The sequence below is a fragment of the Hordeum vulgare genome, chromosome 6H, assembly GCF_904849725.1.
Source record: "Hordeum vulgare subsp. vulgare chromosome 6H, MorexV3_pseudomolecules_assembly, whole genome shotgun sequence".
Taxonomy (NCBI): domain Eukaryota; kingdom Viridiplantae; phylum Streptophyta; class Magnoliopsida; order Poales; family Poaceae; genus Hordeum; species Hordeum vulgare.
Window position 1 is genome coordinate 388,842,516 of NC_058523.1, and position 19,155 is coordinate 388,861,670.

The 19,155-nt window shown below is 42.4% G+C and overlaps 2 protein-coding genes across 2 annotated transcripts; both read right to left on the reverse strand.

Moving 5' to 3' along the window:
- Positions 1-706: 706 nt before the first annotated feature.
- Positions 707-2,641, reverse strand: LOC123405513. The gene is made up of 4 exons (XM_045099172.1): positions 2,633-2,641; positions 2,277-2,555; positions 1,345-1,543; positions 707-1,245 (listed from the first exon to the last, which is right to left on the reverse strand). Exons 1-4 carry the CDS (start codon positions 2,639-2,641, stop codon positions 707-709), a joined length of 1,026 nt encoding a protein of 341 aa, XP_044955107.1.
- Positions 2,642-16,789: 14,148 nt separating this feature from the next.
- Positions 16,790-17,557, reverse strand: LOC123401288. The gene has a single exon (XM_045095062.1). It carries the CDS (start codon positions 17,555-17,557, stop codon positions 16,790-16,792), a length of 768 nt encoding a protein of 255 aa, XP_044950997.1.
- Between the last annotated feature and the right edge of the window lie 1,598 nt (positions 17,558-19,155).

Below are 19,155 nucleotides of genomic sequence, written 5' to 3' on the forward strand. Positions count from 1 at the left end.
AAGTGACATGATATGGCCATCATCATGTGCTTCTTGATCTCCATCACAAAGCACCGGCACGATCTTCTTGTCACCGGCGTCACACCATGATCTCCATCATCATGATCTCCATCAACGTGTCGCCATTGGGGTTGTCGTGCTACTCATGCTATTACTACTAAATCTACGTCCTAGCAATATAGTAAACGCATCGGCAAGCACAAACGTTAGTTTAAAGACAACCCTATGGCTCCTGCCGGTTGCCGTACCATCGACGTGCAAGTCGATATTACCTATTACAACATGATCATCTCATACATCCAATATATCACATCACATCGTTGGCCATATCACATCACAAGCATACCCTGCAAAAACAAGTTAGACGTCCTCTAATTGTTGTTGCATGTTTTACGTGGTGACCATGGGTATCTAGTAGGATCGCATCTCAAGATGGGAATGGGCCGGCCCGGACCTGGCCTTGGACCTGGCCCCGTGGCCTCAAAGCCAATTTTAGGGGCCATGGGTCGACCCATTCTAAGAAAATCATGTGGCCTTGTTGGCCCATTGGGAACACCAGGGCCGACCCAAAAATCAGTAATAGTTCCACAGTTTTTTAGCTAGGTATACACAGAGAACATTTTCTAACTGATATTATAACAAGACAACAAATAATTACCTAAGCAGGCATGATAATACGAAATAAATACAAGTTACCAAGCAAGCATCAGTCCATTTCAACTCCATCATACTCCACCAATCTTCTGAATCCATCATACTCCACCAATGAGAATGCCAACTCATGCAACACGATCATCCTCTTGAGCTCTCGACGTGCTAATGCCTGATTAAAGGTCCAAAGCCCCATTGCAACTCCATCCGGACTCACTATAGAAGCACTCAGCTGCCCAAAAACTCTAAGAACCTTCTTCCTTTCCTTGCATCTCTTCAAATGTTTGCGCAATGAACTTGTTCCATGTTTACGCTCAGCACAAATATTCCTTGCACAATGTTTGCACTCAGCAGCTACAACTATGCCATCAACACGAATAGGCTCATATTCTTTCCACACTTTAGACAAAAACTTTCTTCCTGGTTCATAAAATGATCCCATGTCAATGATATCAACTCCTCCCTCTTCATCTTCTTCATCATCTTCTTCATCATCCTCATCTTCTTCTCCTTCCTCTTCTTCTTCATAGTCAATATCTTCTTCATCGGCCTCATCTTCCTCAAAATCAACCATAGGAGTGTCATGTGAACGTCCTGCTGAGTAAAGGACACAAGTGTTAACATTGCAGTTAGATAACAACTTATCAACTCTTAAGTTGCATCCTTAGAAAAAGAAAGGTTGAAAATGCTCACCATGATAAGCTTTGCAAATGTTTATCGAAGAAGGAGACAACCCTGGAGGTGGTTGAGCCCTTCTCATTGTCGCACCGGATATCAACGATGAACTGCCACTTCGGTATGCCTCCTGGTCCCCTTCTTGCTCTTCCATGTTTCTGATCATAGAGAAATATAGGATCATTACAAGGATCAACACCCATAAAACTGGAAGAAACTGCAATGTACAAGAAGATGTTCTGCAATGTATAAGAAACTGCAATGTACAAGAAGATCATAGAGAAATATAGCATTCATCAGCGTAAGCTTTGTGATTACACATGTTCTGTTATAATAGTCAATTAATATTTATCAGATATGCATAAATGTTTCAGGCAATCACAAACAAAAAGTGACTCTTGCTTTTACACAAATGTAGAAACTGTTTCTGAATGAAACTGCAGGTTACATTTTGCTGTAACATCAAATACCTGAATGAAACTGGAGGTTACATTTTGCTTTTACATTTTGCTCTGTTGAAAACTGAAAACTTTCAGAAGCTTCATTTCTTATGAATGAGAAATACTCCTACAGAGAGCCTGAATATGGATCAATTCACCACATTTCAGTTTACTCCAGTATACTTATAGATTGAATTTACACAAGAACCTGAGGTTTACTACGGATCAAAATGGCTTCCTCAGCCTATTTTCTGTCAGTCCTGTTGGATGAGATTTATCAATTGGTTCAATGAAAGAAATGGAGAATCTGTGATGATATTAGTATACAAAGTTCTCTGATTTCTGTCCTCAATTTAGTTTACTGATCTCTCATCATACTAGTATCCTATGTGATCAATACGGTCCAAATTGACTGAAACAGATTGATACTCCATCTAGCTTCTCTGTAAATCACATCCATCTAGCGAACAACACATTTCTGCTAGAAAGCACAACAGCAAGAAAGTTTACCTCCGACAAGTTGGAGAGGACGGCGACCGGGATGGCGTGGTCGACGGCGTCCGGGATGACATACTCGAGGCGAAACGCCGGCGACAACAGAGATACTCGGGGGCGTCCGACGGCGACGGCGGCACAGGTGGTCGACTGGTCGGGGGCGTCCAGCGTCCGGCTACGGCACAGGTGGTCGAGGGCGTCGGCGGAGATGGTCAGGGGCGGCGGCGGAGATGGCACTGGTGGTCGAGGGTGTCCATCGGCCTCGGGGGCAGCTCGACTACTAGGGTTACCTGGCTGGGTCGACCCGTGTGACCCATTGGGTTGCACGGTGCCGGCTTTACTGGACCATGTATGTTTTGAGGCCGACCCACCTGGCCCATTGGCCTTGATTTTTTGGGTCGGGTCAGTGACCCAGTGGGCCAACCCGGCCCATTCCCATTTTGAATCGCATCTTACTTACGCAAACACCACAACGGAGATATATGAATTGCTATTTAACCTCATCCAAGGACCACCTCGGTCAAATCCGATTCAACTAAAGTTGGAGAAACCGACACTCGCCGGTCATCTTTGAGCAACGGAGTTACTCGTAGCGATGAAACCAGTCTCTCGTAAGCGTACGAGTAATGTCGGTCCGAGCCGCTTCGATCCAACAATACCGCGGAATCAAGAAAAGACTAAGGAGGGCAGCAATACGCACATCACCGCCCACAAAAACTTTTGTGTTCTACTCGAGAAGACATCTACGCATGAACCTAGCTCATGATGCCACTGTTGGGGAACGTCGCATGGGAAACAAAAATTTTCCTACGCGCACGAATACCTATCATGGTGATGTCCATCTATGAGAGGGGATGTTCGATCTACGTACCCTTGTAGACCGCACAGAAAAAGCGTTAGTGAACGCGGTTGATGTAGTGGAACGTCTTCACGTCCCTCGATCCGCCCCGCGAACCGTCCCGCGATCAGTCCCACGATCTAGTGCCGAACGGACGGCACCTCGGCGTTCAGCACATGTACATCTCGACGATGATCTCGGCCTTCTTGATCCAGCAAGAAAGACGGAGAGGTAGATGAGTTCTCCGGCAGCGTGACGGCGCTCCGGAGGTTGGTGGTGATCTTATCTCAGCAGGGCTCCGCCCGAGCTCCGCACAAACACGATCTAGAGGTGAAACCATGGAGATATGTGGTCGGTCTGCCGTGGCAAAGTTGTATCAAATCAGCCCTAAAACCTCCGTATATATAGGGGGAAGAGGGGGAGCCTTGCCTTGAGGTCCAAGGATCCCCAAGGGGGTCGGCCGAGCCAAAGGGGGGGAACCCTCCCCTTCCAAACCGAGTCCAACTAGGTTTGGAAGGAGGAGTCCTTCCCCCTTTTCCCACCTCCTCTTTTTTTTCTCTTTGATTTTCTTCCTATGGCGCATAGGGCCTTCTTGGGCTGTCCCACCAGCCCACTAAGGGCTGTTGCGCCACCCCCAAGGCCTATGGGCTTCCCCGGGGTGGGTTGCCCCCCCCGGTGAACACCCGGAACCCATTCTTCATTCCCGGTACATTCCCGGTAACTCCGAAAACCTTCCGGTAATCAAATGAGGTCATCCTATATATCAATCTTCATTTCCGGACCATTCCGGAAACCCTCGTGACGTCCATGATCTCATCCGGGACTCCGAACAACATTCGGTAACCAACCATATAACTCAAATACGCATAAAAGAACGTCGAACCTTAAGTGTGCAGACCCTGCGGGTTCGAGAACTATGTAGACATGACCCGAGAGACTCCTCGGTCAATATCCAATAGCGGGACCTGGATGCCCATATTGGATCCTACATATTCTACGAAGATCTTATCGTTTGAACCTCAGTGCCAAGGATTCATATAATCCCGTATGTCATTCCCTTTGTCCTTCGGTATGTTACTTGCCCGAGATTCGATCGTCAGTATCCGTATACCTATTTCAATCTCGTTTACCGGCAAGTCTCTTTACTCGTTCCGTAATACAAGATCCCGCAACTTACACTAAGTCACATTGCTTGCAAGGCTTGTGTGTGATGTTGTATTACCGAGTGGGCCCGAGATACCTCTCTATCACACGGAGTGACAAATCCCAGTCTCGATCCATACTAACTCAACGAACACCTTCGGAGATACCTGTAGAGCATCTTTATAGTCACCCAGTTACGTTGCGACGTTTGATACACACAAAGTATTCCTCCGGTGTCAGTGAGTTATATGATCTCATGGTCATAGGAACAAATACTTGACACGCAGAAAACAGTAGCAACAAAATGACACGATCAACATGCTACATCTATTAGTTTGGGTCTAGTCCATCACATGATTCTCCTAATGATGTGATCCCGTTATCAAGTAACAACACTTGCCTATGGCCAGGAAACCTTGGCCATCTTTGATCAACGAGCTAGTCAACTAGAGGCTTACTAGGGACAGTGTTTTGTCTATGTATCCACACAAGTATTGTGTTTCCAATCAATACAATTATAGCATGGATAATAAACTATTATCATGAACAAAGAAATATAATAATAACTAATTTATTATTGCCTCTAGGGCATATTTCCAGAAAGGTCAGCACCCAAGCACCGGTCCACCCACATATCAAACTATCAAAGTAGCGAACACGAATCATATGAACATGATGAAAACTAGCTTGACAGAAATTCCATGTGTCCTTGGGAGCGCTTTACCTCATATAAGAGTTTGTCCAGGCTTGGCCCTTGCTACAAAAGGGATTGAGACATCTTGCTGCACCTTTGTTACTATTTTTTCTTGCTACTTGCCACGTATCATCTTATCACACAACTATCTGTTACCGATAATTTCAGTGCCTGCAGAGAATACCTTGCTGAAAACCACTTGTTAGTTCCTTCTGCTCCTCGTTGGGTTCGATACTCTTACTAATCGATAGGACCACGATAGATCCCCTACACTTGTGGGTCATCAAGACTCTTTTCTGGCGCCGTTGCCGGGGAGTGAAGTGCCTTTGGTAAGTGGAATTTGGTAAGGAAACATTTATATAGTGTGCTGAAATTTATTTTCACTTGTCACTATGGAAACTAATCCTTTGAGGAGCTTGTTCGGGGTATCTTCACCTCGAACGGAAGCACAAGGAGTTGCTCCTCAACCTGCTACACCCACTGAAAATATTTTCTATGAAATTCCTTCGGGTATGCTAGAGAAACTGTTGGCTAATCCTTTTAGAGGAGATGGAACATCACATCCCAACTTGCATCTAATCTATGTAGATGAAGTTTGTGGTTTATTTAAACTTGCAGGTTTGCCAGAGGATGAGGTCAAGAAGAAGGTCTTTCCCTTATCTTTGAGGGATAAATCATTGACATGGTATAGGCTATGTGATGATACTGGATCATGGAACTACAACCGATTGAAATTGGAATTTCATCAAAAGTTTTATCCTATGCATTTGGTACATCGTGATCGGAATTATATCTATAATTTTTGGCCTCGTGATAGAGAAAGTATCGCTCAAGCTTGGGGGAGGCTTAAGTCAATGTTATATTCATGCCCCAACCATGAGCTCTCAAGAGAAATTATTATTCAGAACTTTTATGCTCGGCTTTCTCATGATAATCGCACCATGCTTGACACTTCTTGTAGAGGTTCTTTTATGAAGAGAGATATTGACTTCAAATGGAATTTATTGGAAAGAATTAAATGCAACTCTGAAGATTGGGAGTTTGATGAAGGTAAGGAGTCAGGTATGAATCTTAAGTTCGATTGCTTAAATCCTTTGTTGAAAGAAATACTTTTTGTGATTTTAGCGCTAAACATGGACTTGACTCTGAGATAGTAGCTTCATTATGTGAATCATTTGCTGCTCATATTAATCTCCCTAAAGAGAAGTGGTTTAAATATCATCCTCCCTTAGAAGTCAATGTGGTTAAACCCAATCTAGTTGAAGAGAAAGTCATTGCTTATAATGATCCTATTGTTCCTAGTGCTTACATTGAGAAACCACCTTTCCCTCTTAGAATAAAGGATCATTCTAAAGCTTCAACTGTGATACGTAGGGGCTACATTAGAACACCTACACCCCGTGAGCAAATTAAAGTTGAACCTAGCATTGCTATTATCAAAGATCTCCTGTCCGACAATGTTGATGGCCATGATATTCACTTCTGTGAAGATGCTGCTAGAATTGCTAAACCTCATGCTAGAGACAAACATAGGCCTATTGTTGGCACGCCTGTTGTTTCTGTTAAGATAGGATTACATTGTTATCATGGTTTATGTGACGTGGGTGCTAGTGTTAGTGCAATACCTCAATCTTTATATGATGAAATTAAAGACGAGATTGCACATGTCGAGATGGAACCTGTTGATGTCACTATTTAGCTTGCCAATAGAGATACTATCTGCCCTTTGGGAATTGTTAGAGATGTTGAAGTCTTGTGTGGTAAAACTAAGTATCCTGCTGATTTTCTCGTTCTTGCTACCACACAAGATAGCTTTTGTCCCATCATATTTGGCAGACCTTTCCTCAATACTGTCAATGCTCATATTGATTGTGAGAAGCAAACTATCCCTGTTGGCTTTGAAGGTGTGTCACATGAGTTCAATTTCTCCAAGTTTGGTAGACAACCTCATGAAAAATAATTTTCTAGTAAGGATGAAATTATTGCCCTAGCTTCTATTGTCGTGCCTCCTACTGATCCTTTAGAGCAATACTTGCTTGAGCATGAAAATGATATGCATATGGATGAAAGGAATGAGATATATAGAGTTATCTTTGAACAACACCCTATCCTTAAGAATAATTTGCCTGTTGAACTGCTTGGAGATCCACCCCCACCAAAGGGTGATCCTGTGTTCGAGCTTAAACAGTTGCCTGATACCCTTAAGTATGCTTATCTCGATGAACAAGAGATATATCCTGTTATTATTAGTGCTAGCCTTTCAGAGCATGAAGAAAAGAAATTATTGAAAACTCTGAGGAAGCACCGTGCTTCTATTGGATATACTCTTGATGATCTTAAGGGCATTAGTCCCACTCTATGCTAGCACAAAATTAAAACCGATCCTGATTCCAAACCAGTTGCCGATCATCAACAGAGATTAAATCCTAAGATGAAAGAGGTAGTAAGAAAAGAAATACTAAAGCTCCTGGAAGCAGGTATTATCTATCATGTTGCTCATAGTGATTGGGTAAGTCCGGTGCATTGCGTCCCTAAGAAAGGAGGAATTACCGTTGTCCCTAATGATAAAGATGAATTGATCGCACAGAGGATTATTACTGGCTATAGGATGGTAATTGATTTGAGGAAATTGAATAAAGCCACCAGGAAAGATCATTACCCTTTGGCTTTTATTGACCAAATGATAGAAAGATTGTCTAAACACACACACACTTCTGCTTTCTAGATGGTTATTCTGGTTTCTCCCAAATACGTGTTGCACAATCTGATCAGGACAAAACCACTTTTACCTGCCCTTTCGGTACCTTTGCTTACATACGTATGCCTTTTGGCTTGTGTAATGCACCTGCTACCTTTCCAAGATGTATGATGGCCATATTCTCTGACTTTTGTGAAAAGATTGTTAAGGTTTTCATGGATGACTTCTCTGTTTACGGGTCTTCTTTTGATGATTGCCTCAACAACCTTGATCGAGTTTTGCAGAGATGTAAAGATACCAACCTTGTCTTGAATTGGGAGAAGTGCCACTTTATGGTTAATGAAGGCATCGTCTTAGGACATAAAATTTCTGAAAGAGGTATTGAAGTCGATAAGGCTAAGGTGGATGCGATCGAGAAAATGCCATGCCCTACAGACATTAAAGGTATAAGAAGTTTCCTTGGTCATGCTGGTTTCTATAGAAGGTTCATTAAGGACTTTTCTAAGATTTCTAGGCCTCTTACCAATCTCTTGCAAAAGGATATTCCTTTTGTTTTTGACGATGATTGTGAGGAAGCCTTTGAAATACTTAAGAAGGCCTTGATAACTGCACCTATTGTTCAACCACCTGATTGGAACTTACCTTTTGAAATTGTGTGTGATGCTAGTGATTATGCTGTTGGTGTTGTTCTAGGACAAAGAGTTGATAAGAAATTGAATGTTATTCATTATGCTAGTAAAACTCTAGATAAGTGCCCAAAGAAACTATGCTACTACTGAAAATGAATTTTTAGCAGTCGTGTTTGCATGTGAAAAGTTCAGATCTTAGATTGTTGATTCCAAGGTTACTATTCACACTGATCATGCTGCTATTAAGTATCTCATGGAAAAGAAAGATGCTAAACCTGGACTTATCAGATGGGTTCTCTTGCTACAAAAATTTGATTTGCATGTTGTTGATAGGAAGGGTGCTGAGAACCCCGTAGCAGATAACTTGTCTAGGTTGGAGAATGTTCTTGATGACCCACAACCTATTGATGATAGCTTTCCAGATGAACAACTGAATGTCATCAATGCTTCACGTAGTACACCTTGGTATGCTGATTATGCAAATTCTATTGTTGCCAAATATATACCACCTAGTTTCACATAACAACAAAAGAAGAAATTCTTCTTTGATTTGAGACATTACTTTTGGGATGATCCTCACCTTTATAAGGAAGGAGTAGATGGTGTTATTAGACGTTGTGTACCTGAGCATGAACAGGGACAGATCCTACAGAAGTGTCACTCCGAGGCTTATGAAGGCCACCATGCGGGAGAGAGAACTGCACACAAGGTATTGCAATCCGGTTTCTATTGTCCTACTCTCTTCATGGGTGCACGTAAGTTTGTCTTGTCTTGTGATGAATGTCAAAGAATAGGTAATATCAGTAAACGTCAAGAAGTGCCTATGAATTATTCACTTGTCATCGAACCATTTGATGTTTGGGGTTTTGATTATATGGAACCTTTTCCAAAGTCCAACGGGTATACTCATATCCTAGTTGCTGTTGATTACGTTACTAAGTGGGTAGAAGCTGTCCCAACTAGTAGTGCTGATCACAACACCTCTATTAGGATGCTTAAAGAAGTTATTTTCCCTAGATTTGGAGTCCCTAGATATTTAATGACTGATGGTGGTTCAAATTTTATTCATGGTGCTTTCCATAAAACGCTTGCTAAGTATGATGTCAACCATAGAATTGCATCTCCCTATCATCCTCAGTCCAGTGGTCAAGTAGAGCTAAGTAATAGAGAGATTAAACTAATTCTACAAAAGACTGTTAATAGGTCTAGAAAGAATTGGTCTAAGAAGCTTGATGATGCACTGTGGGTTCATAGAACTGCTTATAAGAATCCCATGGGCATGTCTCCGTACAAAACGGTTTACGGTAAAGCATGTCATTTACCTCTTGAGCTAGAACATAAGGCTTATTGGGCAATCAAAGAGCTCAACTTTGATTTCAAACTTGGTGGTGAGAAGAGGTTATTTGATATTAGCTCACTTGATGAAGGGAGAACTCAGGCATATGAAAATGCCAAGTTGTTTAAATAAAAGGTTAAGAGGTGGCATGATAAAAGGATACAAAAAGGTGAGTTCAATGTAAGTGATTATGTCTTGCTATATAATTCTCGTTTAAGATTTTTTGCAGGCAAGCTTCTCTCTAAATTGGAAGGTCCTTACATTGTTGAGGAAGTATATCGTTCCGGTGCCATCAAGATCAACAACACGGAAGGTAATTTTCCAAGAGTGGTAAATGGGCAAAGAATCAAGCATTATATCTAAGGTACTCCCATAAATGTTGAAAGCAATATTATTAATACCATAACTCCGGAGGAGCACATAAGGGATATTTATCAGCCTGTTTCAGACTCCAAAAACGAAGAGGTATGTGATTCGGTAAGTACATCGACTCCAAAACTTTTCCAGTATCATTTTTTCTCCGTTTTGGAATTTTTAGAAAAATAGAAAAATTTAAAGTAGTCCGGAAAGCACACGAGGAGGCGACAAGCCTGCGAGGCGCGGCCTACCCCCTTGGCCGTGCCTGGGTGGCTTGTGGGCAGCTCGTGTGCCTCCCGGACTCCGTTTTCTTGCAGAGTACTCCTTTTGGTCGGGAAAAATTCATTATATATTCTCCCGGAAGGTCTGACCCTCGTATCACACAAATATCATCTGTTTTCATTTCGAGCTGCTGTGCAGACAGATTTAGATCGCTATGGAGTCCCCAAAAGTTCAGAAGGACAAGTTCTTCGAGAAGGTCATCAATCCCTACCTCGTGGGAGTGCTACAACACCCTCAATCTATCGAGATGCATGAGGGGGTGCTGCACATCCGTGATGTTGAGGGGCCCAAGAAGACCGGAAGCATGGAGGCGAGGCTCCAAGGAATGGAGCAGCAAGTCTTCAAGAGCCAAGGGATGGTGGAACGCGGACACAACGCCAACCACATGATTATCACGGACTTCACAAACAAGCACAAGATCGATGCCAATGACATCGGGAACCACCTCTGCAGGCTCTATGACAGAATTGATCACCTCCAAGCCAAGATCTATGACCTGCAGAACCAAAACTGTGAGTATGAGTATAGATTTAAATCAATACGGTTGGCTGCAGATTAGAGAATTCCGGAGACTCGATCATCTTTCCATGATGGAGCACCTATGCCTTGGAAGACGGAGAATCAACCCCAGATTGCAAGAACTCCACCACCATCACCTTTGAAGGAAGACAATTAGGCACGGGTATGGGCACTCCTCTTGGCTTGTGCCAAGCTTGGGGGAGTTGCCCCGGTATCGTATCACCATCACATCTTTTGCCTTTACCTTTTTCTTAGCTCGATCCTTTTTGGTTTTATCTTTCTCTAGTAGAATAAATTTCTTAGTATGATCTAGGTTTGAGTTTTGCTTTGTGTTACCCCCAATGTATTCGAGCTCGTGAGTCATATAATAAAGAGTGTTTTAGTTAAGGGCCTTGCCTCATGCCATGATCTAAAGAAAAGAATAATAAAAGAGCAAAAGCATGAAAGATCATCTAATGATCTTATGGGAAGTGATGGCTTCACATATAAAAAGAATGTTCATTGAAACTTGTTGTGGGTGGACAAACGTAGACCTTGGTCATTGTTGCAATTAATAGGAAGTAATAAAGAAGGAGAGGTTCACATATAAATATATCATCTTTGACACTGTCTATGATTGTGAACACTCATTAAACTATTACATGCTTAGAAGTAGATGTTGGACAAGGAAGACAACATAATGAATTATGTTTGCTTGGTTCCGAACAATGTTATATGACTAGAGATCCCTTAGCATATGACGATTGCTTCCACCTCATATCAGCCAAAACTTCCGCACTAAGTAGAGATACTACTTGTGCATTCATAAACCTTCAACCCAGTTTTTCCATGAGAGTCCACCATACCTACCTATGGATTGAAGAAGATCCCTCAAGTAAGTTGTCATCGGTGCAAGCAATAAAAAATTTCTCCCTAAATATGTTTGATCTATCAGTGTGTGGAAAATAAGCTTTGTACGAACCTGTGATGAGGAAGACATAAAAGCGACAGACTCCATAATAAAGTTCTTTATCACAGGAGGCAATATAAAGTGGCGTAAGAGGTCACACATCCAAACCTCAAAAGCGCATGACAACCTCTGCTTCCCTATGCGAAGGGCCTATCTTGTACCTTTACTTTTTGTCCGTAAAAGAGTCATGGTGACGGACACCAATTCTTATTTCGCCTTTATCTTGGCTAACTCATGTGCTAGGGAAAGATCTATATTCATATGTCAACTTGGAATTAAGTATTCATGAATTATTATTGTTGACATTACCCTTGAGGTAAGTAGTTGGGAGGCGAAACTATAAGCCCCTATCTTTCTATGTGTCCAACTGAAACTTTTATCTCATGAGTACCACGTGAGTTTTAGCAATTGTAGAAGACGAAAGGATGATTGAGTATGTGGATTTGCTTTACAATCTCTTATTTAACTCTTTCTGATGTTATGATAAATTGCAATTGCTTCAGTGATTAAAGGCTATTGGTTGTTCATTCTCAATAAGGTTCTTCATCCGTACTTTACTTTGTGATGGAATTATCACTTTAGCATAAGAGATTATATGACGATATTGTTGTTCTAATTATGATCTTGATGCCTGCATGTACGTATTTTTTTATCAACACCTCTATCTCTAAACATGTGGGCATATTTATTGATCCCGACTTCCGCTTGAGGACAAGCGAGGTCTAAGCTTGGGGGAGTTGATACGTCCATTTTGCATCATGCTTTTATGTTGATATTTATCGCTTTATGGGTTGTTATTACACTTCACGGTACCATACTTATGCCTTTTCTCTCTTATTTTATAAGGTTTACATGAAGAGGGAGAATGCCGGCAGCTGGAATTCTGGTCTGAAAAAGGAGCAAGTTTGAGATACCTATTCTGCGCAACTCCAAAAGCCGTGAAAATCAACGAGCAATTATTTTGGATTTTATAAAAAATACTGGGGCCGAAGAAGTACTGGAGGGGAGCCACCAGGAGGCCACAAGCCTGCCAGGCGCGACCTACCCCCTGACCGCGCCTGGGTGGCTTGTGGGCCCCCTGTTGCCCATCTGGCTCCCATTTTTTCTATAAGTAGGGTTTCGTTCTAGAAAAAATCAAGAGGAGGCTTTCGGGAGGAATTGCCGCCGCCACGAGGCGGAACTTGAGCAGAACCAATCTAGAGCTCCGGCAGGGTCGTCGTGCCGGGGAAACTTCCCACCCAGAGGGGGAAATCATCGCCATCGTCATCACCAACACCCCTCTCATCGGAGGAGACTCATCACCATCAACATCTTCATCAGCACCATCTCCTCTCCAAACCCTAGTTCATCTCTTGTAACCAATCTCCGTCTCGCGACTCCGATTGGTACTTGTAAGGTTGCTAGTGGTGTTAATTACTCTTTGTAGTTGATGCTCGTTGGATTACTCGGTGGAAGATCATATGTTCAGATCTCTAATGCTATTCAATACCTCTCTGGTCATGAACATAATTATGCTTTGTGAGTAGTCACTTTTGTTCCTGAGGACATGGGATATGTCTTGCTATAAGTAGTCATGTGTCTTTCCTCTAGTGGTGTTATGTGAACGTCGACTACATAACACTTCACCACTACTTGGGCCTAGAGGAAGGCATTGAGAAGTAATAAGTAGATGATGGGTTGCTAGAGTGACAGAAGCTTAAACCCTGGTTTATGCGTTGCTTCGTAAGGGGCTGATTTGGATCCACTAGTTTAATGCTATGGTTAGATCTTGTCTTAATTCTTATTTCGTAGTTGCGGATGCTTGCGAGAGGGGTTAATCATAAGTGGGATGTTTGTCCAAGTAAGGGCAGCACCCAAGCACCGGTCCACCCACATATCAAACTATCAAAGTAGCGAACGCGAATCATATGAACATGATGAAAACTAGCTTGACAGAAATTCGCATGTGTCCTCGGGAGCGCTTTACCTTATATAAGAGTTTGTCCAGGCTTGTCCCTTGCTACAAAAGGGATTAGGCCATCTTGTTGCACCTTTGTTACTATTGTTGCTTGCTACTTGCCACGAATAATCTTATCACACAACTATCTGTTACCGATACTTTCAGTGCCTGCAGAGAATACCTTGCTGAAAACCACTTGTCAGTTCCTTCTGCTCCTCGTTTGGATCGACACTCTTACTTATTGAAAGGACTACGATAGATACCTTACACTTGTGGGTCATCAATCATGTTCATCAACATCACCATCTCCATCACCTTCCCTCATCTATCTATGGCAGTTCACTCTCCCGCACCCCGCTGTAATCCCCTACTTGAACATGGTGTTTCATGCCACATATTATTAATCAATGATGTGTTGTCATCCTATGATGTTTGAGTAGAGTTATGTTGTCCTTTGGGTTGCTTGATGATCTTGATTGATTTGAGTGTATGTTTTACTTTGGTGTTGTCCTAAGGTGCCTTCTGTGAGGCGCACACGTGAAGGATTCACGCTGGAGGGTGTTGCAATATATTTATGGTTCGCTTATAGTGGGTGGCTAGAGTGAGAGAAGCTTACACCCGAGTAAGGGGGTTGTTTACGTATGGGAGTAAAGGGGACTTGATGTTTAATGCTATGGTTGGGTTTACCTTAATGATTTCTAGTAGTTGTGGATGCTTTATAGAGATCGAGTCATAAGTTCATATGATCCAAGTATGAAAAGTATTTTAGCTCATGCCTCTCCCTCAGTACGTCACCCTTACTCGACCAGAGATCCAGTATGACGTCCAACAGGTATGTCTTCATATCCATGCTCCTCGGAATGTTCATTGCGCCTCTATCAAGTGGATCCTCCGCTACATCCGTGGCTCTGTGGATCTGGGCCTCACGTTGCACGCCTTCACTGACCTCACCGCCTACACCGACGCTGTCTGGGCCGGTTGTCCGAACACACGGCGATCCACTTCGGGTTACTGTGTTTTCCTTGGTCCATCACTCATCTCGTGGTCGGCCAAGCGGGATCCTACGGTCTCCCGGTCCAGCGCTGAGGCTGAGAATCGCGTCGTGGTGAATGTCGTCGCCGAGTGCTCCTGGCTTCGTCAGGTTCTTCTCAAGGTATCGTCCCCGGCCAACAAGGCGATGATGGTCTACTACGACAATGTCTTGGCAATCTACCTCTCCGTCAACCCGGTCCATCATCGACGCACCAAGCACATTGAGCTTCATATTCATTTTGTTCGGGATCAGGTGGCCCTTGGCCATGTTCGTGACTTACACGTTCTTACGTCCCAACAATTTGCAGATACCATGACCAAAAGCTTGCCCACGGCGTCCTTCGAAGAGTTCCGCTCCAGCCTTTGCGTCAACAATGGTGTCGTTTCGACAACGCGGTTGTGTGTGTGTGGGGGGGGGGGGGGGAGGGGTGTTGAGTATATATTTTGTGTGCATATTGTGTATTTGACCCACCTTCTAGTTTTTGTATTGTTGAGATTGTGGTCCATCTTCTATATTATATATACCGTGTGATTGCATCTATCAATACATCGTGCAATTCTATTGTCATACAATGCTGCTGGTGGGGAGCTCTCCCGCGAAGAGGCGGACCATGCATGCATGAAGCCATGAACTGTCATAGTTGGTCACCTAATTAGCTCACCTTTCTCTGAACGTACATGCTGCGAAGCTGGCTACCTAAGCAGGTCGATCGATTCCGGCTTGATGTGTTACTAAGTAAGTAGGTAAAACACGTAAAAACACATGGACTTATTCTGGCGCGCAACGTACCTGTACTATTTTGGCGCTGTTCGACATGAACAGCGTCCGAGCATACGCCTTGCAGCCGACGGGCTTCGGCGTGCTACTAGGTAAAAAAGATGAAGGAACGACACAGCGGGCCCACAGTCTATCTAGCGATCACATTGCCCTTGATCCCATGCCACGTACGCAACCCGGTGCCAAACAAGCTATGAGCAAAAAAGGTCAAGATTGACTGGTTTTAGAAAGTACAGTACATCGTATCAGTTTCAGGATTTTAAGGTTAGGGTTTAATTCAGACTTTTTCTAATTCAGGATCTATTTTAGACTCTTTTTTTTCATTTTTGAATTTCAGATCACAATAGGAGAAATGCTAGTCCTTGTTGGTCCATGTCTTGTGTTATTAAAAAAAAAAAATAGTAATGAAAAGAACTACTCCCCCCTTTTCGATTTATAGGGCTCATTTAAAAAAAAAAGATTTTCATTATATTAGGCTCATTTCGAGTCTAATTGAGTTAAAGTGTTTTAAGTCTCACATCATATTTAATTCATAGAGGTTAGAGAAAGGAAATTACTGGCTATGCATGCATCTCTACATCCATCATGCAAGTCCAATGAAAAGGAGGATGCTACATTTATTGCCTCAGAAATTGAATATGTGAGAAATATTTCATTGGCTAGTTAAAACTAGTGTCATCCACTCACAATTCACCTTGGTTGATGAGATTTCAGATTTAAGCCCTATAAAGGCATCTCCAATGATTTTAAGATAGTTGTTGGTAAACTTTGTCACCTAGGATATATGATGATGTGGCAATAAATAAATGAGAAGAGAGAGGAAAGTTGTATGTAGATTAACCAACAACTCTTGCACAAGCTCTAAGTTTACATAGAGAGCAATTGCATTTATTCCCTCTTCTCCTATTGAATAATTTAGATGCAACCATTGAAGTAGTTGTATGATCCCTTGTTGGTTGATGACATGGATAATTTTACCAACAAGACTACATACAAACTATTGGAGATGCCTAGCGGAAAGGAGGGAGTAATAGTCAAAACAAGTATTCCCTTCATCACGGTTTAGAAGACGTGTTTGGAAATTCTCTGAAACTTAGATGATTATTTATTGACTATGAGATGGGTTTAAAAGTAATATTCATACTATACGTGTAGATATGAATAATACATCAGAGTATTAATTAGTTACTAGAAATAAATGCAATGTGTTCTAAACCTTGTCCTATTATGAAAATACACGTAAATTTACCCGCACCTTTTCAATTGTGACGGAGAAAGTATTAACAAAACAAACTAATAATGAACAATTTTAATAGTCAAAACAAGTATTAAGATCAAACTTGCACGCCGTCATCACTGTCACGAGTGAGCATCTCTACGTTGCCATTGACCTTGGAGCCTTTTGGTTTCTCGATGTACACCATGTCCATGTTGTACAATATCGGGATGATGAGCATTGAGGACAGGCACGCCAGCACCGGCCCAAAGATCCAGAGCACGAGGGGAATGCCGCCGTAGAAGAACCTGTTCCCCATGAAGTTGAGCATGAATCCTCTGTCCAGCACCTTGACGATGTAGTCCTTGGTCACCGGCGGGTGCTGGCTGTCAAAAGCGCTACCGTCGGAGGGGAGGACGAAGAGCTGGGAGAGGGCGTTGACGAGGAAGGTGGCCTGGTTGAGGGAGCAGATGGCGAGGGTGTGGCAGAGGAAGGAGAGGAGGAAGGCGGTGAGGAGGGCCACGAACTTGAGCGCCGTCACGTACTCGCCGTGCGCGCCGAAGGTGGCGTCGTTGATGGGCTGCTTGATGGCGTAGGTGCTGCTCAGCACAGCGGCCACGCCGGTGCTGAAGAGGACGGACGTTGTGGCTACTAGCGTGGAGCCCATGAGCACGTTCCGGATGGACTGCACCACCAGCACCGCCTTCTTGTCATTGTCCGTCATCATGCCAAACACCCAGATGCGGCGGGCGGCGGCGTTTACTCCGATGGTGGAGCCGAGCGGGCAGCGCCGGGTGGCGTGCCAGAGCCACATGTGGTAGGCGATGAGGGCGAATAGCCCCAGCGGGATCAGCACCAGGTCCAAGTCGCCCTCCCTCCACGCCATGATCACTCGATCACTTGTTAATTTGTGTGGATGCACGCTTACTCTCTGATGCGTTTCGATTGTCCACTCCTGGTGGATAGAGCATTGCACGTTTATATACACGAAAATTTGGTTCCACGTTGTGCAACAATGTTGACCGTTTTGCTGTCTTCCAAACAGTTAATAGTAACCGTACACGGCTCCTCAAGTAAAATTCACTCAGTGGTCAAAATTGCCCCGCGTTCCTTTTACTAGTACAAGTGTACAACCTGCATGTCATTCCTAGTAGCATTCTAAGTACTGTCTTGCATGCCATAGATGTATTATGTTCTGCAGTGCACGATGGATTCGATGGAAGGACATATTTTCAGTATTTAGTTGCTTGTGTGGTAGTGTACAACATATATGGTTGTGCTTTCGTGCTGTTGTGTGTGATTAATCTGGCCGGTCATGTTAGAATACATGCAACTGTGACTCTTAACATATTGTATAAATGTGGAGTGTGCGGCTCAAGTTAAAGAGTTGTGTGGCAAGTGGTACACAGACTCTGTAATTTACTTGTGACTGTCTTTTTTAGTGGGCTTCCTTGTGATTGTCAATACATACGAGGAGATATATTCACTTTCAACCTATCTTTTACCTTTCTTTTTTTAGAAAAGGTCATCACAGCTAGCTTTATTAAAATTAAACTAGCAAAGTGGCCCATTCAAATGCGCAAGCAATCTAGTATTCTTGTTGCAAAATTAAGTTTATGTATAATCTCTTCACAAATTCCATTCCATGTATTGAATTCGTGAGTCATATTTTTCACATGATATAGCAACAACATATGTTCTTAATATGAAATATCAACAATCTATTGTGTGAGGACTATTACAAAGATTCTCATCAATCATATTCAGTAAGAAATAACCTACTGTTCCCTTTGCAAATTGAATTTTATGCAAAAAATCACGAGCCATAATATATTGTGTAATCTGATATAGCAGCAATCTTTTATGTGAGCACTACTACAAAGAGGCTCATACAACACAAACTCATGCATGATGGTCTACGTAAACTATGTATATTAGCGAGGTAATAATCCCAGACAACTCCTCTCGCAGTCATGTGCATAACTAGTGTCACTAGATTTGTCTTTAGATTACTGGAGTAACTCTAATCAGTTAGCTCATGCAATAGGGTCTCTAAGCAGTTTATGATTAGCGATGATGATTTTTGCGGTATCAAAGATTTGCTTAGGATGCTAAGGAACCTGACAAAAACATAATTAACCAAATTTACAACATATGTAATCTAACTACGCTGACAAATGAAGCACCTTGAAAATGTATAAGCTTCAAATTAATGAAACCATTATAGTAATTTAAGTAACCATAATTTTTTAGTAAAAGTTTTCTATTTTAAACATCTAATTAATACTAAAACTATATATGTTATATTAGGAGACATTAAAAACACATAGAAACATGTATGAATATGATGTCTATCATTTATCATTAGTATGACATTTTTACTTTTAATTTTTAGAAAAGGAGGTTAAAAATATGAACTATTTATATACATGTAATATACTATATCCGTGTAGATATATTTGTAATCACTATTAAAATAGGGAT

Coding starts and splice junctions, on each gene's coding strand:
- LOC123405513 (XM_045099172.1), bottom strand. Junction 1,544..2,276: donor TCCTCTCCAACTTGTCGGAG/GTAAACTTTCTT, acceptor TGTACATTGCAG/TTTCTTCCAGTTTTATGGGT. Junction 1,246..1,344: donor CATTTGCAAAGCTTATCATG/GTGAGCATTTTC, acceptor TTTACTCAGCAG/GACGTTCACATGACACTCCT.
- LOC123401288 (XM_045095062.1), bottom strand. CDS start 17,557: ATGGCGTGGAGGGAGGGCGACTTGGACCTGGTGCTGATCCCGCTGGGG.